Source organism: Ambystoma mexicanum, chromosome 6p (genome assembly GCF_040938575.1).
Source record: "Ambystoma mexicanum isolate Mex_15411 chromosome 6p, UKY_AmexF1_1, whole genome shotgun sequence".
In the NCBI taxonomy this organism is placed as follows: Eukaryota; Metazoa; Chordata; class Amphibia; order Caudata; family Ambystomatidae; genus Ambystoma; species Ambystoma mexicanum.
This window is the reverse complement of record NC_090935.1, coordinates 1,317,788,260-1,317,813,216: the sequence shown is the minus strand read 5'-3', so window position 1 is coordinate 1,317,813,216 and position 24,957 is coordinate 1,317,788,260. Positions and strand designations below refer to the sequence as shown.

At 47.3% G+C, this 24,957-nt stretch overlaps 1 protein-coding gene across 2 annotated transcripts in view; it reads left to right on the top strand.

Moving 5' to 3' along the window:
* CNTLN (centlein) overlaps positions 1-24,957 on the top strand; it is a 2,346,865-nt gene that overhangs the window by 50,089 nt on the left and 2,271,819 nt on the right. For both annotated transcript variants that reach the window (XM_069625978.1, XM_069625977.1), the window contains exon 2: positions 9,597-9,730. In XM_069625978.1, the coding sequence (XP_069482079.1) occupies positions 9,647-9,730 (84 nt within the window). In that variant the 5' untranslated portion in view covers positions 9,597-9,646. The remainder of the gene's footprint in view (positions 1-9,596; positions 9,731-24,957) is intronic.

The window sequence follows — 24,957 nt, the reverse complement described above, 5'->3', positions numbered from 1 at the left end:
CAACACAGGGTTGGAGTAGAGGAGAAGGGAGTTTGTGGTACTGTCGAGCAGTTCTGTAACACAGAACCTTTGAGAGGCTGGATTAACACTGTTTTTGAGGTGGGAGACAGCAGTGTGGATGCTTGAGCGATTCTAACAGTTGCTGTGCTGAATTAGACACTGCTGAAATGTCTATTTTACATCGAAGTGTGATGGCAGTGGCACTGCATGAGGTGGGAGATGGTGAAGTAGGTACTAGAGCATTTGTAACAGTTTCAAATGTAAGTGGGCTGGATTTGTTGCTGCATAGAAAGGGTAGCGATGGTGAGGAGGATAAGCAAACCCTATTAGGAATGATTGGGGAATAGCTGCTTGGCATAGGATCCCCACGGGGTGAGAGAGATGCAAGGAAGGAGGTGGAAATGGAAGGATTAGTACGCATGGCATAGGCAGTGGCATGCAGTATCCTGGAGTTAGGGGGTGTGTTACGGCTTGTAGTCAGCGGTGTGTGAGTGCAAGTTCACTCAGTGGAGTTGGCTTGGAAGGGAAGGACGGGGAAGGAATGGAGTGGGAAGAGGGGAATGAAAATGGGTGAGTCAGGAGTAAAGCAATGGCTGGGTGTCACCGCACGCTCAAGCAGGCAGATGGATATAGTGCTGTGGACTGTGAACAGTTAACATTGGGTAGTCGCTTGGCTATTCGTGAGAGCACGGGGACCGCAGGGTGCAGAAATCGAGTTGGCGGTGGTAGGCGGTTAAGTCAGCAGGTGGAGAGACCTGGCACAGGAGATGGACAGATCCAATGGTCATATAGGTGTTGCGAGGACTGTGGCAGGGATAGCTTGTTGATGATAGGCAAAACATAGTATGGAGGTCAGAAGAAACATAACGAGTGAGGGGCTTGTGGATCGCTGTCATAGCATAGCATTGCATCGCTTAACTTGTGAGGTGTGAAGGCTAGGGCGAGGCTCCATTGAAGCTAATAAGGATGCGAGAGAGCTGCTACACAGTGGGAGTGAGGAAGGAGCTGACTAATGTGGCAGGACAGGACAGCAGAACGGCACCATATGCCGTTCATGACCGGACCGCACAGGATACAACCCTGTACTTAGAATTGGTCCTTTGTGGGGGGCCGGCTCCCAAGGGCACTGGTGATGCCTGCATGAGGCATCCAATCAGGATGCAGAGAGGGTGGGCATACAGAGGAGGCATTTTGAAGATCTATGTGTTCTGCTCCACAGAGGTGGCCACCTTTAATAGGTATTTTCATTTCAAAACAGGAAGGCTGAAGCCCCACAGGGCTTACCTAAAAAACAGCTTCTGCTGCTGCGCTGGCAGGAGGTGGGGGACACCATAGCAGGACAGAAGTCTTCCGATAACAGACAGGTGTGAAGGCATTATGAGTCAGACACAGACAACCGTTTCAAGTTTATTTCACAAAGCTTTATTAACTCAAAAGGCAGGATGGAGTAATGCCTAACTTGCCCTATTCTAAGGTGGGATTTCCCTACCTAAAGAAACTAAGGAGAGTCTGCATCAGGAAGTCCAAAACAAATATCTGTCTGTGTCCAAAACCTATACTTGCCCTCTAAATAACAGCATACAATGTGCAGGGATGTTAGCTTCAAATTTGAATGGTGTTCAAAAATAAAGTTTAGAGCTTCTTCTAGTCTTGGCTTGTAATCAGTTTCCCCTTCCCCAAGTTCATAATAGTTCAAAAAGCACAGGGGATCCCTTCCCCAAGAATTCAAACCTTCCAGCTTTAAAAAAAAAAAAACACACCGGTTTACACTTGACTTCAAAATCACATAAAAGGTTATTGCAAAACACAAGCTTCTTTACAGGTGCTTTCAGTACATTTTCCTTTCAGGGGCACCCGGTCTAGGCGCAGATGTCGGACCACACAGTCCACCCATCACAGGTCACACAACCGGTACCCCTGCTTGACTGCTTTTCCAACAAAACACTGGTCCACTGCTTCTCCTTAACAGTGATGCTTGCTTAATTCACGTGTCACACTCTCCTAAAACAGTACAGTGGCTTGGTTGGCCACCATGCACTTGTTACACTTTCTTATGTTCTCTTGGCTCTTGCCAATGCTTGTTTCCTTACAACATAAAGTTCCTTGAACTTTCTTGGCTTTGACCAATGATGGGTTTCTCATAACATATAACTCTTGGCTTTGCCAGCACTTGTTTCCCAGGTAATACAGCTCCTTGTATTTTGGCTGTTGCCAATGCTTAGTTTCCCAAATAATGCAGTTCATCGTTTCAGTAAGGATTTACAAACTTTCTTTCACTTCTCAAAATTCAAAAATGCTGAAAACTTTCTTTAATTTCGTTCGGCATTCAAAAACTACTTGTATCTATTTTCATTCAAATTGGTATTCATATTAATGCGTGCTTCCATTTAAATCAGTGTTCATTACTTGCTTTCTTATGTGAGGAAGACAGGGTATCAAGCAGTAGACACAGATGCAATGGGTACAGGTTTTGAAAAACTTTATTTAAAGTTTTAGTTGGGTTGGTAGAATTCCTAGCTGGCCCTAACTCGAAAATGGGAGTAGTCTCGACCATTAAATAATAAATGTGTCCACGTCAGTCTGGTCACAATAAAAAGGCCTCTACTAAGAAAACCTAACCTTGCCCTCCTTCTCAAAATCACAAATGTACTAAGGGAATATGAAAGAAAAATAGTCTCTCAAAAAGAAATGTCAGAATGGCTTTAGCATTAACTCACTTCCCCAGGTTCAACCCCACGGGCCCTAGAGAGTCTCTTAAAGAAAACAAAGGGTAAGTGGATGGCACAGTTCTATCAGTCTTGCCCACTTTGGCTTACTGGTACAATTCAACCGTTCAATCTTAGGCTTCCATCTTCTGGTAGTTCAATCTTTTCCTTAAAGCTTCGCCTGCCTTGCCATCAATATTCAGTTCATATTTACTTTCTCAATTTCTCACAGTTCTGCACAGGCTTCCCTCTACCGGGCTGAAGCCTGTCTTTCCTTCGTGAGGGTTCCCGTCCCCACATTTTATCTTTTTCACTCTCCAAGACTTTCGAAACTGCAAGGGATTCACATAACCCTCGGCATGACCCCTTCGACCTCTCTTGCAACAATCCTTCAATTCACAATCTTCTCTTGCAGCACAAATGCCTCTTGGTACTTGTAGTTCCTATTCTCTTTAACTTACCTTCCATGCCTTCTCCAAAGTTCTTATATGTTGCCCTCTTGGCGTATTCACAGTTCATGTATTTCACTTTCCTCTTATTCTTCTTTCTTTATCGTCGATACTTTCTTCCCTTTGATCTCAGCTGTAACATCTTTCAACACTCAAAACATTTCAGAGACTTTCAAATGTGCGACTTCACCTCGCAGGACCACTCTGTTACTTTGTATTCTTTCCTTTCACCAATTGTTCTCTTCATTCATGTTTTATCGGCACACAGGCAACCTTCAACTTTCAAATCACAGTCACTTTCACTTTAACATCAGCAAGACTTTTGTTCTCTTCGATAACTCGACAGTGGTGTTAATGGGATTTCTTTCATCTTTTTCCTGGAGCTCAAGGCTGTTACCAACACCGCCTCCTCCCCAGCTTTGCCGTTCACCCTTGAGGGCCACGGGCCGCTTTCTGGCAACTTGAAGGTTTTTTTCCTCCGCTCACTCGGCATTGCTCTTCGAACGCTCATGGCTCTGAAAGCATGGAAATCTTGCCTGACTTTTTCTTGATCCTCCCCCCTCGGAAGGGCTGTTCCTTCTCTTACCCAGCCTCACTCGAAGTGTGCTTGTGTGCGCCACCTTTTATCTTCACTAGAAGTGTTAATAAGTAGCAGGTGTACCTTGTTAGAGCAACGTGCCCGACTCTGCCTGGTCTCAATACAGGGACAGGGCCAATGCGAATTAGGGGAGGTGATCTTTCTGGCCTCATTCCTCATCTTTCTCGGTGCAGTACTGTTGTTAAGACAGAGTGGGGAGGAATTATGGGAGTTGTAGTTTCCCATAAAATCAGCAGGGCTACGGATTAGAATGGTTGTGGGAAACCATTTGCAAGTTTCACCATTGTAAGTTTCTCCCCGAGGACACCTACCCAGGTGATCCTCCCTCGCTTGTCCACCCCCAGGGTCAGGATCCAAAAGTAATGGCCTTTCCCTGGCCACCTGAGTACGGGATCCCCGGGGACTAGGTCGTGAAACACCCTCTGTTTTTTCACAATATGTTCGCCTGCCAGCCTGGTGTTCCCCCTTCTGATTACACTCACCGGTGGGTGCTTACGGCTTCTTGCGAGGTCCTCTGCCGCCACAGGTTTCTTCCTTCCAGTGCGGTACCTTGCGTCTTCTCCCAGCGGCTCTCCGTAGCTCGGAACTCATCCAACAATGCTCCCTCTGCAACTCGGGACTCATATGACCACTTCCCTCAGTCATGCTGGTCTCCTTCTAATGGCTTGCCACCGGCCTCCAGCGTCCTTTAGCTTCGCTTCCCACTGCATAAACTCTGCACTTTTCCAGGGTCTTGAGCTCTCCGTTTGCCACCACCGCTGCACTGGAGAGGGGTCTGCCTGCACCAAGCAGTTTGTGGACGCACTCCCACAGCTGACACACTTTCCATCTTGTTGCAGCTTTTAAAGTTACTGCCTCCATGATTATTCCAAAAAGGACTGGACCGCGCACTACTGAAGCGGTAGTCTTGCTTTTCTCTTGTTGTCCTCCTCATCGTCTCAGTAACTTGCTGGGCATTGGTATGTGTCTGCATTAACAAAATGAGGATGTGTTGCTCTAGTCCTCTTCTTCGTCCCAGTAGCATACTGGTGTGCCTTGGGGAAGAACACGGAAAGGGCTGACAAAAGCCTATAAAGGCTTGAGGGATGGAGGGTTCATTGTGAAATGGAAATGAGGGATTCCATGTCTCAGACGTCCTCTAGACAATCGCCAAGTCTCTTACACCCAGGTGATCCCCCCTCGCATATCCATCCCCAGGGTCCGGATCCAAAAGCAATGGCCTTTCCCTGTCCACCCGAGAAGAGGATACCGGGAGACAAGAGTGAGGATGCACTCAGGTTCCTCACACAGGATGCAACCCTGGCCTTAGATGGGAGTAAACCTAATAGGACGTATTATGCCACCTATTGTTTAGGGAATTCATAACGGGCTATGTATAATTAATGTCATAATGTCATTTGTCCTGTGATAACATTGTGTCTAACCACAATCTTTGCCCATGGTTAGTTGCTGTTGGTTTGTTGTAGCTTTGCGATTTGCACCTTCTCTGCACAGAAGCACTGACACTTTAGTGGTTCTTTTGTGATAAGCACTTTGTTTCAATGTTTACTCCCATCATACGTACTGTATAGTAATTGGAAACACCACAAGTTTGGGTTTCCTAATGTATTTGTAATGTTTTCTATGTTTCATGGAATAAAACATAAATGTACTTTGATCTGTATGAACGATTTTGGAAATGTATTGTTTATGGTAAGTAGGAACAATTGTTGTATAAAGCAAAAAGGAAAGGACCAGAAAACAAACTTTCTCTGACTTCACCCCAAGACTATGGAACCTCCTCCCTGTCAGCATCAGACTTGCCCCCACACGCCTACATTTCAGAAAAGAACTTAAGACCTACCTCTTCAAGACGTCTCTCCTCCTAAACACATAGGCCATCACATTGACCCCCTGTGCCACCTGACTCGCCCTCCGCTCCCGCCACCCTGAACAGCTCTTCTGTGCCCCTCTGTATCCTACCCCCAGCTGTATATCTGTTCTGTTATTACCTCTGAAAAGTGCTCTGTTGTCTATCTGTAGTATTGTATACCTCTGTAAAGCGCTCCGTTGCTTCTCGAAGCTAGGTCCGCATTTACTAAATACCATAATGATGATAATCATATGATGCGAGTACATGGACACATCATGTCTTACTCTAAGGGTGTTTCAGTGCATGGCTGTGTGGCTCTTCTTAATTGTATGAATGATTTTGTGTGCGTGCAGCGGTTAATTTCTGCATGTGAGAGTGTATTGTGCTTATGGCAATGGCAAAAGGCCTTACTGTGTTTAACATGTTCTATGAGGGAACTAACTAGGGTGGATGTCCCACCTGACATATGGCATATGCTGTGAGTACCTATCAATGAACACACGGACCCGCTGTACAATACGTCAATAAACCTACCAGTATTTCTTTTTCTCTCTCATCTCTTCCATTGCCAAGGACTTTGGCTTGAACACCTTCACTTCTGTTTCACTCTTATAATGTTACTTAATCCTTTTTGCACAGTCCTATTTCATTTTTCACGTTCGTTCCTATGAAGAGAATTGTTTTTCAGTTCATTGTAAAATATCTTATATTTCACTTTCTAGGAGGGCCATTTCTCTGAGTGTAACCGTCTGCTCGTCCCTCTTACTCTCTTCTTCTCAGCTGGCCTTAAATCATCTGGCCACTGCTGTTTCTGTGCTCTATTTTGGCTTTGTAGGGATCCAACAAAACTTAAGTACAGGTTCAACTTTGTTATTCCTGTCAGCATGGGGACTGAAATGAATCTTAGGGGTACTATGTTTTGTTAGACGGGTTGCAAGATCGCAACGTTCTATCTGGGCGATATAGTGCAAAGTTCACTTATTTCATCCTCCCTGAGGAATGGGCTGGGTGTTAGATTGATGGATCTAAGGGCCAGCTTACTCCTCGAAATCTTGTGGCCAGCTCATTCTTGGGGATATAGTGCCCAGCTCACTTGGTAGCAGTCCCAGGCCTCTCAGCCCTCCCGCATCTTACTGTGCCTCAGGTGGCTTAGATCTGTGAGATCGAGGAGCGGTGGGACCTCTGCTCCATCAATCTCAGCCCTCTTAATCAGACCGGCTGGCACCTTCAAGTTCTTGATAATCGGCAAAGACTGCCAATTTTCTCGAGCCTCCCCTGCGATATTACGTCTGGAAAAGGCAGATTAAAAGCCATTGTTTTTCATGAATTGAATAGATGATATAGCATGGTGAGACAGGCGTGGTATAAAGAGAGATGACACAGACAACAGATGTATAGTTCTAAACAAAACTTTGATAATGATCAGGATGGTGTAACGCGCAACTTTCCCTATTCTATAGTGGGAAACTAAGGAAAGGCTGTATCTGAAAGTCCAAAGAAACAGTCTGTCTGTGTCAGAAACCTATGCTTTTCCTCACAACTGTAACAAAATAAGGTGTGTGAATCTTCTCAGCGAACTATAACAGGTCCCACTAGACCTGCAGGGCGAGTTCCTTAGTTTACATACTCGACATAATAGATATGCACTCGCCCCAAGGTAACCGGTAACAAAATATTCACCAGTGCTTTCTGGAAAATCGGGCATGGCTCCATTAACACACTTCATATTTGGTGCAATTCTGCCACCCACAAGGCAGCCATTCATAGTGAAACTTTTATTTGCCATTTGCTGCAAATACACTTTGTTTTCAGTAAATGTCAAATAAAAGTTTCAAACATCCCCACACTCTCCAGCAAGGTTGAGTACCATGCAAATTTTACTTCCCCTTCATAAAATCTCCTCGCCAATGCAAGTGGGCTAGTAGATTTAGCAAGCCCTGTATAAGTGTTCAAAAGTAAAGACTAAGCTACTTTCAGCTTCAGTTCGTCTTGGGTTCCCTGTTTTAAGTTCAGTACAGTTCCAACAAAGCTTCACTTCAATAGTGTTTGGTTAAGTTCTGAAATTACCTGCTCCAAGTTCAAATGTAGCAAAGTTCACACAAAACGGAGGTCCTGGGACTCCCTTCCCGAAGACAAAGTTCTCTGGTTGTTTAACTCTCAGGATTCCCTTCTCCAAGACTTTAACACCACACTCACGTTGGTTTCATCTGCTTAAAGTTCAAAAGAAAATACTGGGTCCGTTTGTCCCATCTTCAGGATTACTTCACCAATTGTTTCACAGTTCTTTACAGCTTGTTCACCATTCAGGGTTTCCTAGTCTAGGCGCAGTTATCAGACCACACCGTCCACCCATCATAGGTCACGCAACCATGAGTCTCCCGAAAGCTATTGGGCCCCTCCATAGGCTTTTCTGCCTCAGGCCTTCACTTTCCACACTTGTATTTCTTATAACACTCTTTGATACCGGTTCTGGGCTTGTCATACACTTTTGACTCTTTCTCAGTTTTGCAGTTATTATTGACAAGCCTCTCTTATCTTTGCAATTGTGATGTTCAAAGTTCATACTGCGTTTTATTGTCAGTGTGCCATTTGATGTGTCTATTTGGCTTGAAGTGTTCATTCACCATTCAGCACATCATAGTTTACTCAAATAGCAGCTTTCTTTCAGTTCAGTATTCAATGTATGTAGTTTTTACTTGTGCTCACTACAATAGCATCGTAGTATATTCAACTAGTAGCTTTCTTTCAGTTTGGTATTCTATTCAAAATGGGAAGCATTTACTTGTGCTTGTGGACTGTTACTTATTTGTTGTCCCTTGAGAGCACTTCGGTCACCCCAGTGTCCTCTGACACTTACCAGTTCTTTGCAGCTCATCCCGGCAGCTCTCCCAGAACTGGGAACCAACCGCTGGATGCGTCTCAATACACACACCGGCTTCTCTGCTCTGCTTCACACACTGTCCGCGTCTCTGGCGTCTTCTGCAGCTCCAGCTGCACCAGGGCTTGGGCGCGGATGGCACTTCTCGTTCCTCTGCTGTACGGCAGCACCTGCTGTCCATCTTCCGATAAGAGGATTCCCGGTCCTGCAAAGTCCCTCCTGGGATCATTGCTGGCATCTCTTCTTCTTGTCCCAAAATGACTGATTCTCTCCCTCCTCTCTCTCTGATTTTGGGTTCTACCTTTTATACTCTTTACCATTACTAACAGGTTACAAGTTACAGGTAATGTGGGTTAGGCACAATTGCCTGACCTTGTATAAACTCTGTTAGTGTGACATGCCTGATCTCCATTACTAGATGCCTCCAGCCCTTTCATCTTCGTCCCAGTATTAGAGTGGTGTTTGCCATAGGAAGTGTGCACTACTCTTAGCTGCCTCTTCCTCTTCTCAGTATTCAGTGGACAACTACAGGGAAGAATGGGATAGGACTGACATTATCCCATGCAGACTGACTGAGATAGACTAGGGTAGGTCAGTGTTAGTGAAGGAGGGATACCATGTCTTTGCCTTCAGGCACCCTCTCTCCAATCCCCAAGGACCCTCTACCCAGGTGATTCTCCCTCACTTGTCCACCCCCAGGGTCAGGATCCAAAAGTGATGGCCCTTCCCTGGCCACCTGAACAGAAGATCCCTGCGGAGTAGATGTGAGAGTATCCTCAGGTTTCTCACACATGCCACTGCAAGCATACATACAGCTAATTTACTCCCGTACTACGCCAGCCACTTCCCCAATCTTTAACTACCCACAGTACTAACCGGATTCATAAATACTTTATAATGTTCAACAATGCTGCTAATTTTAAAAATGCCTTGGTTTTTATGTGCACAAAAAGCTAACCCACGTTGTTTAGAACAGGCCATAACATTTTTCTGCTTTGGCTAAGACTTCAAAGCGTGGCTTTATCAGTACTCATATCAAGCTTTGAATTGGCAATAAGCCAAAACGATAATGTGCCCTAATATATTGCAACATATGTTCTTGTCCTTTCCTTAGTGGAATTTCTTTATTGTAAGCAGACTTTGAAGGTTGGATTTTGACTCAACATGACCTCCAAGCAAGATGAAGACAAGATATTTTTACTGCAAGAGGAAGTCGGTAACCTGTCAGAAGAACTTGCACAGTGCCAGGTTTGTAACCTATTGGTACCATAATGTCTGTAAATCATTTGGTATTAAAATGTTCACTGTCTGTTACTGCGCACTTGCGTGTTGCAGAGATGGTTGGTAACGCCCACTTAAAGGGAAAGTTCTCACAAATTGTATTGAGCCAATAGATGGGGCATGTATTTTGTAGCATATTTCGATCAATCAGGTAAATGTTTCCTATGCGTTTTACCTTTTGGTTTTCTCACATTTACACATGCAAAACTTGTGCGTTGGAAGCCACCATCTTGTGCTTATCTTAGCCGTTGATCCATCGTCCTAAATTCAAGTACCCTTGCAGCAGTACATTTGAAGATCGCCCCTAAAGCTGACATCATTAGAAGCTTACACCCCCTGTCACAACACCAGTGCACGTCTCATGTCTCCCATCCACAAACCAACCAAGGCTGAGCCCGCCTAGCTTCACGGGGCAGCAGGGTCAAGGCCATGCAGGCTGTAAAGCCAAATACAATCAGTGTTTCATTCTAGCACCCTGAATGCATTTGCTGGCCCTGCCCCATGAAGCTAAGTAGGATTACTCTTGGGTGGATTGCCGATGGGAGACTAATCGGATGATGATTTGTTATGTTATGTTATTGGGCATTTGTATAGCACCTTTTACCATCGTATGATTCCAAAGCGCTGTGGGTTGAATGCCCTCGCGGACCGTATTCCAGGTCAGTAGAAAGAGTATTGCAGTAAATAGGGCTTGGGTGCACTCGGTATGTGTACAGACAGGGCGAATTAAGTGGTGTCTAGCTGAATTCTAGTGCTAGGCATGGTGCAGTGGTTGTGTGAGATCAGTAGAGTGTGTGCAGCAAGGCCAATTTTATTTGGGTAGTTGCATTCTGATGGCAGTGGAGTTTGTGAATGGGCTTATGTGTGCAGCTAGGCCAATTTTCATGGGGTATAGCTGCATTCTAAAGACTGTGGGAGATCATAGAGGTGTATAAGTATGTGTGCAGCAAGGCCAAATTAATCGAGAGATATAGCTGCAGTCTATTGTTTGTTGGTGCAGAGGGGAGAGAGTTAGCATATTGGTGAGTTTGAGTGTCTGTATGGATTCGAGGGAGACCCTGTTCCTGATGCTCTTCTAGTGCCTGTCAAGGGGATGGTATCTCCCTTTGGGGTTCGGGGCTATTAGGCTAAGGTCCTCCCTGTGTCTTATTGGGTCTGCAATTGCTTATTGACGTCGTCTGTTGGACGATGACAACCAGATCAGGAAAGACAGTTCTCAGTAGGATGGTCCTAATCAGGCCCCTCTCCTCTCTTTGGGGGCTGCAGAGGCCCTGTACTGCTAGTGCCTGGGTATACAGTCTATCTCAGTAAGCTGTCTCTACCTCTGCGGAATGAGGAAGCTGGTATAGTGTGCTGCAATATCTTGTCGGGTTTTCCCAATGCAGTTTCACACACCTACCCAAATACACACATTAATGTAACCTATTGTGGTGGGGTCGGCGTGGATGCACCACCTTGTCTCTTGGTATCCCAACGGACAAAGAAGATAATTTTCTAGTGCTTATTTTTAATTGTTTGTAAAGTGTCTGGATGCTGTTCAGAAATATGCAAGGAGAAGATTTGTGGCCAAAAATAGTGTTGGAGAATGGTCCTCACTCTCTTTATAATCTCTTGTTTCCTACTTCTCTCTCTCTCTCTCTCTCTCTCTCTCTCTCTCTCTCTCGCCCCCCACCCTCCAAGAAAGCTTGCTCCTCATCTCTCTTTAAGCACTACTTGTTCTCTCTCTCTTGCATCCCCCTTGGCACCTCTGGTTTCTTTCACCGAACTGGTACCTCTACTCTTACCCAGTAATTCTCACACTCTATTGCTACTAGTACACACATCTTCCTATAAACATTTCACCACGCGTTCCTTCCTGCAGCATTTTAACATTGTGTTCTCTTTTTCTTGGGTACTCTGCTTGGTCCAAGTCACCCCGGTTTTGCTGCTTCCTTCTGGTCTGCTCTCCACAGGTTCCACTTCTGATAAAGCCTTGTTGCATGCGGTCTCTCTGGCACTCCAACTTTCCTTTGTCAGTTTTCACACGAAATGACAAATTCTGGCTGTGCTGGATGAGTTTTGAAGCTCTGTTGCTCCTCCCTTTAAGTGTGCTTCAGTGTGGACTGTAGGTTCTGCGTTTCCCTGATTGGTCCATGTGACCATTATCAGGTGGTTGCTCTGGGGGTGAGGGGACAGGGCCTGTCCCAAAGTAAGATTAGGACAAGACGCCATTTTGGATTCTAAACTAGCTTAGCCAATTGGTTTGTTCTCATCCCTGCCTCCCCCGAGATAACTCCTGAGGAGACCTGCTCCTGTCTGCGTGTCCAGTGTCAGTTTTTCTCATGCAAAAACCTCTGGTAAGCCTGGGAAGCGTTTTATTTTTTTGTTGTTCTAACAGGTGTTTAGGTTGCAAAAATTGCAACCTTTTTATCTCCCATGATGCTTGCCACAGTAGAAGAACAATGCTTGATACATTTTAGCTTTGCATGCATGGGCCTAATTTATTGGGGGAGGGACAACATGGTGTCCTGCCAAATGAGCAGGACACCATGTTGTCCTGCTCATTTGGCAGGGGCCCTTTCCTTTAGATGGAATGTCCCACCTAACATTTTCAGCAAAGTTTGTTTTTCTCCTAGCAGATGGCGAAACTGATGCATATTGTTCCAGCCAGCTTTTATAATGATTTTTCCTTAACCGAGGTGTTGAATAAAGCAAAGTAACAAACCGATTCTATGACAAGACCGGAAGCAAGCACTATACTTAACTCATTAATGCCACTCTTCATTGCAGCTTCTTTAAATCTTAATTCTTTTCTGCTTAACGTTTTTTTTTTTATTATTTTAACCATAAAACATTCAAACTCAAACAAAACTTCCACTACATGGCACTACAAATGCCCAGAAGTCCCCAGTGTCTCTGTTGTCTTTTGTCAAACAACCAATCCTGGACCAGCACAGCCCTTATGTAGTGTCCTGCCTGTGCCTCCTCTGCTTTTTTTGCTGCTCTTCCAAGCAGATAAGTCACCCTATTTATTGCTCTGTTGTGCTTCTGAGCAGTATTGCATGGGTTTGTTATAGGATGATGAGATTATATTGCCTTTTAATTGCTTTGAGCGTGCAGAGGCGTTTTTAGCATGGCACGGGGCGGCACACGATTCTCTATTTTTATAAAGTGGCGCGACTGTAATTTGTGCTTTTTTTTTTCCCCAATATTTACTGTGGGGAACTATTATGGGTGGCAGATGGCCGTTTTCTTTATATAATTCCCTTGATGATCAGGACGAGGTTATTACGGGTGCCGAACGGCCACATACTCGTTTTTTGGAGTGCTTCTGTGCACGGGTAGCCTTCGGGGAGCGCAATGTGACCGCGAGTCATCTTGCTCGCATTGGGTGACCGGAGCGCTCCCGGGGCTCAGGCACAGTCTGGGGAGATCCTTTCCTCTAGTGTGACTCTTCTGAGTCGGAAAGGACCTCCCCAGAGTGCGCATAGCACGTGATGCTCACGAAGCCGCAGCACGTCAGATTGTCCGAACATGGCACGGGGCGGCATACGATTCTCTATTTTTATAAAGTGGCGCGACTGTAATTTGTGCTTTTTTTCCCCCAATATTTACTGTGGGGAACTATTATGGGTGGCAGATGGCCGTTTTCTTTATATAATTCCCTTGATGATCAGGACGAGGTTATTACGGGTGCCGAACGGCCACATACTCGTTTTTTGGAGTGCTTCTGTGCACGGGTAGCCTTCGGGGAGCGCAATGTGACCGCGAGTCATCTTGCTCGCATTGGGTGACCGGAGCGCTCCCGCGGCTCAGGCACAGTATGGGGAGATCCTTTCCTCTAGTTGACTCTTCTGAGTCGGAAAGGACCTCCCCAGAGTGCGCATAGCACGTGATGCTCACGAAGCCGCAGCACGTCAGATTGTCCGAACATGGACAAAAAGCATTTCCCAAGGAACACTGTGTTTTTCTGGAGCTGCGGTCCACGGTGATAAGTGCACAGAGCGCGAGGAAACGGTTCTCCCTTGACACTGCAACATGCTCAGTTCAGGCCCTGAAGGCACATTTTAAAAGGGCAGGGTTGTTTTGTCCTGGGGCACTCACTGGTGGTGGCTGTTTCACTGGGGGTGTAGCCTATTCAGGAGCACCTTAAGGCCCTGGAATCCCTAATTACTGCCAAAGGCATGGTGCCACAAAAGAGGGAGAGACCACAGCCTGGGAGAGGGCTTATATAAGTAACCCAAGAAAGGGATTGCGGCTAAGGGGGAGGACAAGCTGCAGAAGAGCCCCCACTTTTCTACCACCCCCGGGTCAGAAAGCTGGGTCCCAACAGACACCCCAGGAGGTTGCCGACCCTTTTGGCAAATTGAAAGCGCCTTTCTAGGGAGAGCGGCAGTGCCGAACCTCTTACCCTTACCCCAGGGGTGATAAACACTGGGGTAGCCGATGGCGGCGGAGAGACCACGTAGGATGAGGAAGCGGAAGGGGAGGATGCCCTGAGTGATGAAGACAAGGTGGACCTTTGCAAGCAGACCTAGCAACCCCAAGTGTACAGCCATAGTGAGTCAAGAGGTAGGGGACGACATGGGGGACATGTTCGATCCCGCGTGTATTAGACACCCAAAATCGACCGAATGGTCACCACTTCCAAGAGAGGTGCAATACATGGCGCAATGTATCCGTAAGCCACTCGAAAGAGAAGTACGGTTCAGAATGAGGGCAGAATGCCACAGGCCAGAGCTAGACACAAAAATGATCACCTTTGTCACCAAGGCCACGAAAGATGTGAGATGTGGCGTTGACCGTGCCTGGAAGAGTTGCAAGGACAAGGTTCTGGACATGGCAGGGCCCCAGGCTAAAATAATGGACCTAGCAGTAAAAGCCAGGGATGCGGGCAAACCCGTAGAGTCAACTGCCGTGGCCAGTTGGGCGCACAGGGCATTTTGCTTTCTGGGGAATGCCAGCTGTGCTCTGTCCTCGGAGAGACGGCGCAGCCTGTTTCTGACAATAGACCGCAAGCTGGGAGGTCTTGCCAATTATGAGATGGGAGAGTCAGCCCAAGGTATGCTCTTCGGAGAAGCCTGTGCAAAATAAATGTTTTGATTCGTTGGGACTTATACAGCTTTGGATAAAGCCCAGATGTTTATCCGTGAGATATTTCCTGGGTGGGTTTTCGTTGGGACCGGCCGGCACAGGGGCCGCTCAGCCGGTCGTATTCACTCTGCAAGGAGACCCCAGGGACCCAGAGCCCAATACTGGGGAAGTAGGCAGCCAGAGGAATGGGCCCGCGAGGTCGCAGAGGTCGTGGAAACTTCAGACAGCAGACTTCTGCTGGTGGTAAGTGTGCAGAACAAGGGTTACCCCATGGTTAGTGGCAGACCTGACAATGTATAAACAAATGGCGCAAGCTATCAAGCGATGCTTGGGTTTTGCAGACTATAGCGTGCTTCAGGCTGGAGTAGGGGGATCAGCATTATAATTTACCTGGATGATATCCTGATTTTAGCATAGGACAAAGAGACATTAGTGAATCAGGTACAATGGGCGAGTGCCCTGCTGATGGACCTTGGATTTCTAGCCAATCGAGAGATGTCAAAACTAGTTCCGAGGCAGGGGATGGAGTTCCCGGGGTTTATGATAGACACAAGGAAAGCCATGTTAGAATTGCCACTTCAGAAGATGAAGGCAATAAAGAATTGTGAATAGCAGTTCGGAAGACACATATTTTTGCTTCGGAATCTAGCGTGGATAGTAAGGCTGCTAGCATCCTCGACCCAAGCAATATTCCCAGGGGGCCCTGCACTACAGGACGCTGCAGAGGCTAAACATCAGGCACTTTCAAGGGGGCGTGCGATATCATCAATATGTACCGTTAGAGGACGAAGCGACAGTGGAACTAAACTGGTGGTTACAAAACATGAAAGCCTGGAACGGCAAAGCCATTTTTACCAGAATTAGTGATAGAATTGGACGTTTGGGGCACCAGGTGCAGACTGTTGCAGACAGGAGGAAAGTGGTCTGCTGAACATAAACGGTTTAGAGCTGCTAGCGGGTTCGTTCGCAGTGAAGGCTGTAACCAAAGAAAGGGTGAATTGCTGCATTCTGTTGAAGATGGACAACATCTCAGCAGGGCGATACATAAACAAGTTAGAGGGAACGCGATCCCGAATGCTAGTGGAAATGGCAGAGGACTTCAGGCATTAATGCCTGGAGAGGAAGTTGGAAATGGCAGCCGAATATCTTCCAAGGAAGCAGAACGTGATAGCAGACTGGAACTCCAGGTACCTGGAGGACGCCAGCGATTGGAGGTTGCAGAGGCTAGTGTTCTTACAGTTATAGTACCTCTGGGGGCTGATGGACTTAGATCTTTTCACCTCCAGGTTGAACGCACAGATGGCAAGGTACTACAGCTGGAGGCTGGATCTGGAGTCTCTAGGGACAGACGCTTTCCTTTACAATTGGACAGGAGCGCTGCAAGATGCCTTTCCCCTGTTCATCATGCTGGCGCGGGCCTTGGCGAAAGTCCACAGGGAGCGGCCAAACCAATTGAGCAACCCGGGGGGTGGTGAGGGGCAGGAACATCCTCTAGTGCTGGCTGGGTCGTTACAGCGATTGGCGTGCAGAGTATCAGGCAGTGATGGGAATTGCTGGGCCTTTTCGAGCACCGTGCAGATTGTATCAGACTCATGGGCGTCTCCCACCCTTAGGGCATGCAGCGTTATAGCTCCTAAGTGGGAAGAATGGTGCATGCAGCAGCGTCTTCATCCCATTTCTGCACATGTAGTGCAGGTCCTGAATATTTTCTAGCCGAGTTATCTCAAGATGGGCGAGCATTTTTCACATTAGGAGTGCATAGGTTTACCGAGGTTGTTAGGCCTCAGGGAGTGCATCAGTTGTTGATCGTGCATAGGAAGACTTTTCATGCAGTAGACTCGGCCACCATAGCTAGGTGGGTATAGATTTAAGCATTTCTGGGGCCCATTCCGTCAGGTGAGCAATGGCTTCCAAGGCCTTTGCGACAGGAGCTTCCCTGTGGCGACTATAGTGTTCAACAGCTTTGAACAAGCATAATGCACATCTCCGGTCTTGACACAGAATGAGGATTACCCAGGCTTAAAGTGCTGGGAGTCTTGATTCTATTAAAGACATGGAGGTGAGCATTATCCGCCCTTCATGCGCAGGGTGGGATATTTGCATGTCGTACTACTGATATGATTTCATGTACTAATGCTGTGATGCTGTTTTTCTAACACCTGCGTATTCACTCCCTAATTGCGTGTCTGGTTGATTCCTATGTGACGACCTTAAAGGCAATTGAGCAGAGAGCTTTCTGGATGCTGTGGCACGTCTGGGAAGATTAGTAATTTGTGGATCGGGAGCAAGATCCTGAGTCATTGAATTGGTTGTTTTAAGGCTGTTGATGCTGAACAATTTTCGGTTGGGCCGTTTACTGTTGGTTCCTCAAAGAAAGAGGAGGAGGCATAGGCAGGACATGACATAAGGGCTGTGCTGGGGAGGTGTGGCCCGCAGCCATGCGAGGAGGACGTGTGACCTGAGAGCTCCTGCAGATCCATCAACAAATAAGCTTTTAAATAACAAAAGTGCTTTAAATAGTGCAGAAGAGGCAAGAGACGTGTGAGAAGACCTAGCGCCAGTGGTGAGCTCTGTACGTACATCCTAAGAGAGAAACATTGTGTTGGAGAAAGTATGACAGCAACAATCATAAGATGGCGGCGAAGCAAAAGTGAACGGCTCATCTGAAGACATCGGGACTGATATAGAGCAGTGGCCGAGGTCCCCAGCACCCCAGCTCTGACGGCAGGATAAGCGTATCATAGCACTGGCCTCAGAGGCTGAAAGGGGCTCTGCTGCATAAACAAGTGCGTAGCGGAGCAGAGCCAGTGGCCAAGAGCTTGTGGGAAATTGGTTGTGGCTGCAGCGCACAGAAGCGGAGGCGGTGATGGCGGGAGAGGCACTGGTGACACTAGCGAGGCAGACTGGGAATGGATCCACTTGTCCGGTCGGACCGCAATGGTGCAATACAGATGGACGGAGAGGAGCGTGGAGGGGTGAGGTCATAACCGCAGAGGATAGACGGGTGGCGAAGTACGAGGAGTGAGCCAACACGCCGGCTGTCGGTAAGGAGCGGGGGAGAGGGGTGAGACCTAGGCGAATGCCACCATTGTGTGAACTGCCTCAGAGGGCTCTCCCGCTGCAAAGCACTGCAGTAGCAAAGCCACCCCACATACACCCCCACAACACATTGTACAGCAGCATACAGAGAGCCCTCCAATATTTTGGAACCCGCGTGTCCCGGCCCATGCTAGCGAAGTTGGCTGCAACATCAGGACGCGCCTGACAAGTATAAATGCATTTATGAGGCCGAAGCTACGTTGTGAGCTCAGTAATACTGTACACTGACAAAACAACTGCACGGCCCGTGCAGCCTTGGTTCATACCACAAAGATTGTCACATAGTCCGTAGCCTGAGACCTGCCTCACGGTGGCCCCAAAACAGTGACTAACGCAAGTGCTCAACAGAAGACAGCAGATGGCGTAATGCAACGTGCCAGCGATTATGAAGTGACTGCTGTAGTGCAAATAAGGTGCTGAGATCCAACACGGGGAGGTTTAAGGGCGAAGGCCTGATGGCTTCCCCCAGAAATAGCGCAAGCGCACAAGTGAGAGGCCCTCACCGGGGGAGACATGTGGGAATCCGCTGTGTCAAGGACACCACAGCACGCGGAAGATCCTGAAGGGAATAAAAAGCGAGGTCATAAATTGGGCAAGTACATGTGCTGGTACGGAGCAGCAGCCGGAGAGAGGGGACGTGTTACAGACACGTAAGCCTGGAAGGCGAGACAGGCCAAGAGAAAGCAGCGCAGGACATACGGCAATGCAGAGCATTGAGTGGTACCTGGGCTCCCAGTGTGCCTGCCGCATGACAGCACAGAGCCGCCTCCTCATTAAAAGCGGGACATGAACAGCCGCACCGTAGGGCAGTAATAAGAACTGTTCTAGATGTCAAGCAAGCCTGTGCATAGGGCACACGTACCAAGCCCAGGTAATAAGTAGCAGGTGGCTCAGACACACAGGCCTCTGCTTCCTAGTTCATTGACTACATAGTACTCGGACCTAGCACCCCCAGCTGAGTGGGGAACAAAATAAGGTCTGTAGCTGTTGCACACAAGTATAGAGGAAGGCCAGTGATCCGGCAGAGCCTAACCACACTGGTCCTGCGCAGCGGCTGAGTACCCCAGAACAGACTGCATTGCGAAAGGAGCCCATGCAGTACAGTCAGACACAGACTGCCAGACCGGCACCGGAGGCGGAGAATGTCATCAAAAGGTAGCAAGGCAAAGAATAAGCAGACGACCATGGAAACATTCATGAAAGGACAGACAATTAGACAAGATGAAGACAGGGGCACTACAGAGAAGGGAAGGTCATCACCCAGTACAGAAGCAGCGGACTCGGCACACTAACACATCCAAGAGGCAATAGCGGCTTTGCAGGCCACACAGGAAGGCAAGATAGAGGCGGTGGGCATTGATGTGGGATTATTGCGTCAAGATGTCGGGGCAATATTGGAACGCACTAGTAAATTGGAGGAACACCTCAAAGAAAATTCGGAGGTCAGAGTGCAAACTACCAAATATATCGACATCCTCCTTCAGAAGGTGAAACTGCTGGAAGACAGAGCCGAGGACGCTGAGGGTCGTGCTGGTCACAACAACATAAAGATCGTTTGATTGCCTGAGGGAACAGAAGGATCTGACCCCACCATGTATGTGGAGGATTCGCTGATACAGGAAATAGGTGCAGGAGAACTGTCGCGAAGGTTCACAATAGAAAGAGTGCACTGCTCCCTGGTCAGAAGGGTACCGCCTGGTGCACCGCTCAGACCCATAGTTGCTAAAGTCCTAAATTACAAGGAAAGAGAAAATACTTGCTTTCTCTAGGACAGGTGGAACTATCCAAAGAGCCTCCGCTAAAGTCTCCATATTCCCGGAATACACCTTCCAAGTGCAGAAGAAAAGAGCTCAATACATTGTGATGAAAGCTAGTCTCCGGAGAGCGGGCCTGAAGTATATGCTGATATACCCAGCGAAACTGAAGGCGCTCCACAACGGCAAGGTACTGTTCTTTGAAACGCCCACGGATGCCCAAGACTGGATGGACAGCATGCAATTCCCAGAGTCCTCGGAGCAGAACCAGCAATCGCAAGCATGAATGCAGTGGTCCTTGAATCCACCTAAAGGGCCGGTCGTGGCACTGTTACTCATCACGGGGGGTGGTGGTGCCCATATTTGAACGAAAATGCTGCCACCACAACCATTAGAAGCTATATGTGATCCTATGTTATAGCACGAGCAACACAGTAAAAGCACTAAAACCCTGTAGGGGAGACGCCACATGCTGACCCGCTACTCCAGCTAAGTTTAGTTCTAGGGCATTGATAAAAAGCCCACCCGTTGGGCGCCAGGAGTTTGGTCTTGACCAGGGTGAATTAAGCGGAGACGGAGGAGTCATAACGTGCTTAGCACTGCTGGACATGTTATGTTAGAATATGGTTTGTTATTGGTGTGGAGGGCGAAGGGAAGGTTTGGGGTGGGAGGCATGGCACACACAGTGATATGTTGCATACAATGCCTGCAAAGGACTTTACTAGATTTATGGACCCCATAATACCCGGGGGCATGAGATATAATGGCTGAATTTGTTAAGGTAATGACATGGAATGTCAGGGGTCTAAAGTTCTAAACAGTTATGTGAAACGCCAGAGAATAAGCATGCACATTAAGAGGAATAGGATGGGGATTGCACTATTAAAGGAAACACAACTAGATGCACAGAGACAAAAGAACCTGGCGAGAGCATGGGAGCCTACTTGTGGGCTCCACACAGTCAACCTACTCAAGAGGGGTCCTGATTTGGGTAGACCCAACCATCCCATTTAAAGTGATATCACTACTAAAACGGATAACGGGGGTAGAATAGCACTAATACACGGTATGTTGGAGAACCGAGAAAAATGCATTATGAACACGTATTCTCCAAATCACGATGCCACAGTCTTTTTCTAGTCGTTATATGCAAGGCTAGAGCTTTATATAGATGGGTTGATGATATGGGGCAGAGATTTCAATTGCACCATGGATTCTACTAAAGACAGGTCGGATTCCAAACATAAAAGGCTACCCCCAGCTAAAGTGTTAGCCTCCCTACTGAGGCATTTTCAGCTGAAGGACCTGTGGAGAGAACAGCACGCGGAAAGTAGAGAATATTCACATTACCCGGCTCCACATGAGGTACATACAAGGATTGACTATTTGTTCGCTGGGTATGAACACGCGCAGGAAGTCTCGGAGGCAGAATTTTTGGCTAGGGTCCTGTCGGACCACTCTCTACTCTCAGTGAAATAGAGGGTGTTCGCCCCCCAGGCCTCTAGTGCCCACCTGGAGACTGCAGAGTGAAGCGCTGCTAGATGTAGCTTTTAGTGAACACATCAGGAAAAGTACTGCAGATTTTATTGCAATAAATGAGGCAAGTGTACAAAAAGTGGGCACGGTTTGGGAAGATTATAAGGTGGTCATCAGGGGGGAAATGATGGCTGCCTGGGGAGGGGGGTGGTCCAGAAGTCCATGGAACATACACTCACAAACATCGAGCAGAAGCTGCAGGTACTGGAGAAGGAAGCAACGACAGACCCTGCACAGGTACAGGAAGAAATCGGGTTGAGGCAAGCTTGCTTAGTGCAGTGGGAGAGGCTAGGAAAGTTTAACCACTCTAGATATCTAGAACGGAGCCACGCGCAGGGAGATAACCCGGAAGAATGTTAGCTTGGTTGTACAAACAAAAGGACAACAGGACCCCAATATGCTCCATCCATAACTCAGTCCACGTAGAGGTAAACGTGCAAGCAGGAATTAATGAGGAGTTAGCCGAGTATTACGAGACATTATATGCTGACCCCCCAACCAGTGGTGGAGGACGAAATACAAAAACCCCTAGACCTCATAGTGCTTCTACGATTAGAGGCACAACAAACTGAAATGTTAGAGGAACCCATAACCCCGAAGAGGTCCTAGCCATTTTCATAACGCTGCCTTTTCCGGGAAAGCCTCTGGCTTAGATGGGCTGACGGGGGAGTTCTATAAAGCCTATGCGGATGCCTTGGCGCTGCTCCTCACAAAAGTTTTTAATGAAGCGTACGAATTGGGAATCCCTGCCGAAAGCACGAAAAAAGCTGTGATAATCCCGCTACTGAAACCGAACAAAGAGCGCACGGACTGCGGGTCGTACAGACCGCCGTCCTTGTTAAATCAGGATAGCAAAATCCTAGCCGCATTCCTGGCTAATAGACTGAGGAAGGTAATCCCCCTGCTGTTCAGCCAAGACCAGACGGGGTATGTACTGGGCAGAAGCATAGCAGCTAATCTACTTAGACTGCATCATGTCATTTAAGGCACAAAATATAGGGCTGCGCAATGTGCAATAGCATCACTAGACGTGACTTAGGCAATCGACTCCGTCCATTGGAACTGGCTGATGCCAAGATGGGCAAGATGGGAATTGGACCAAATTACATGAAGTGGGTGCGGCTAATATATACAGAACCAATGACCAGAGTTGGGACAGGGTGGACGTATTCAGAGAGGTGGCAACTATACAGGGGTACGAAACAAGGTTGCCCGTTGTCCCCCATGTTATACATTATCGCCACGGAACCTATAGCTACCTATCTCAGACAAGTATATGAGGATGTAGGGATTGAAATAAACTGGGTACAACACGTGGTGTCTATTACGCAGACGACATTTTACTGTATCTGAGTAACCCTGAGGTCAACTTGCCATATGTGCTGGAGTTATTCAACAACTTTGCCACACTGATGGGATCCAGATAAATAAAAATAAGTACTGCCTATTCCCATTAGCCAAGATGGCAACGGTGGAAGAAGAGGACTTGCCAGTTCTCCCCCCTTCCTCGGAGCCAAAATCATTCAGATACTTAGCAGTGAATATATACCACAACACTAGGACAGAGAATGTTTTCAACACATTGCGAGCCAAAAAGGGCCTGGAGAAATCAATGGCGCTCTGGATTAAGTTACCACTGTCCATTGTGGGGAGGCCGGCATTACTGAAAATGGTGACACTGCAGAGACTGATGCACTATTTTAGCAATGTCCCAGATAACATCCCGAGGCAGTTCTTTCGAGACCTCGAGAAGCTCTGTAGGAACCTCCTGTGGCATGGATGGAGACGGAGTGGCGCTGAACATATTACAAAGGCCCAATGAGCAGGGGGGCTGGAAGATACCGAATTTCAAGCTGTATTTTCTGGCGTGCCAGCTGCAGCATGTGGTGCAATATATGGCGGATGATCCCACAATGGAAACAAGGCTATTGCAGCCAGCTATAAAACCTGCATACCTAAGGGACCTGGTCTGGACCCCGAGGGGTGAGCAAGAGAGTAATCCCTCCCTAGTCAGACTGGGAATACAGATGTGGAAAAGATCCTGCAGGGGCATTGGCATGATAGACCCGATATCACTGCAGACTCCCATAGCGGCGATAGTAGCAGACATGCTGGGGAGTGCCACTAATGTGCACACCAAATGGGAAACCTGCAGTATTGCCACGATTGGGGACCTACGAAATTGACAAAGGCTGTGGACATTTGCCAAATTACAAGTGCTCACAGGCATACACTCGGGCAATTCCTGCTGCACAATGGGGTATTGCGAGTGATGAGGGGGGAGGTGGCCGTGTATCACCGATGAGACAATAGGACACGAGGAAATGACAGACCTGATCAGCATATCAGATGGTGGGCACTCAATTTCAAGGATCTACAGTGTACTATTAGGGCGAGACTCTAGGGCGGAATTGAAGTGCAGGGGGAGATGGGAAACGGATCTGGGTAAGAGCTTAGAAGATAAAGAATGGAGTGCTATAACAATATATCACAAAAAGGTCTCCAGAACCGCCAGGTTACTATTGATACAACTATACATCACACAGAGGGCATACCTCACACCAGCGGCAATTGCAAATTTAAGGTAGCAGGCAAACAGGAATGTCCCAAATGCAGGGAGGAGGAGGCAGGGTTGATGCCCTGTAGTGTATGAGTTCTGGGAAGGGGTGGCGCATAGGGTGGCACAAGGTGGCATTGAGCTGGACTCACAATCCCCAGAGGAAAGAGACTATCTGCCTCCCTCTAAAAGTGGTGCTGCCACATCAAGGGAGCAGCAGTAGGGAAACTTTGCTGTGAATTCAGGGCGAGCCACATCTTCAGGCACTATGATCAAATTTCTACAGTTCCCCTTGGGCTCGCCAGATGTTTCGGATTACAACTCCCTTGATTCCTCTCCTTTATCTCTACTGGCTAAGGCTGATGGGTGATTATATAGTCCAAAACATCTGGAGAGCCAAATGTTGTAGACCTCTGGACCCATTATACTATTACAATTACTCTCCACCGCCCAATCTCTTGTCTGCATTCTGACATATATACATATATATATATATGCAACCTTTTTTGTTATATCAACAATGATTCGTCCTCCTCTCCGTTCTGCTGACTCTGCCACCGCATCCACAGAATTAAAAGGCGACAATGGACCCAGAAGCGTGGAATTCCCTGCCAGAACCCATAACGATTGTGGCTGCGTGAGCCCTGGCAAGCTCTGCCCAGGCTTGTGTTTTATGAAAATGTAAAACAAAATAAGTATTCATGCGTCATCAACAAACAGTTAAGGAGTGTCATGTTGGTATCTGCTTCCCACAACTACTTTGTTGAAGCCCATTCTACTCTTGCAGGAAAGAGGACTTAAAATATTCCGGATCTTTTAAGTATTTCCTTAGTTACAATACTAAAACCATCGAAGGCATACTCAAAATAGTATTTTGCCTAATAGCCCCTTAACTGCTCCAGATTGCCAATTATATTCATGGTGATTTTTCACAAAGAAGCTTTCTGCAGTTATTACGATTGTGACAGTAATAAGGAAAAGTGGAACTCCTCTGCAGAATGTGTTGGCATCCTAATATGCACGAACTGCTTTGCGTTTAGCGTTAATATTATTTCTCTTTTTGTTTAAATTGCTGCCTCTCTCCCTTCCTCGCTGCTGCTCTCACCTCACTTTATTACTTGTCCTAGCAACATGCTTCTCCGGCTATTATTCTGTCAGGATTGTCATGCTTGGAT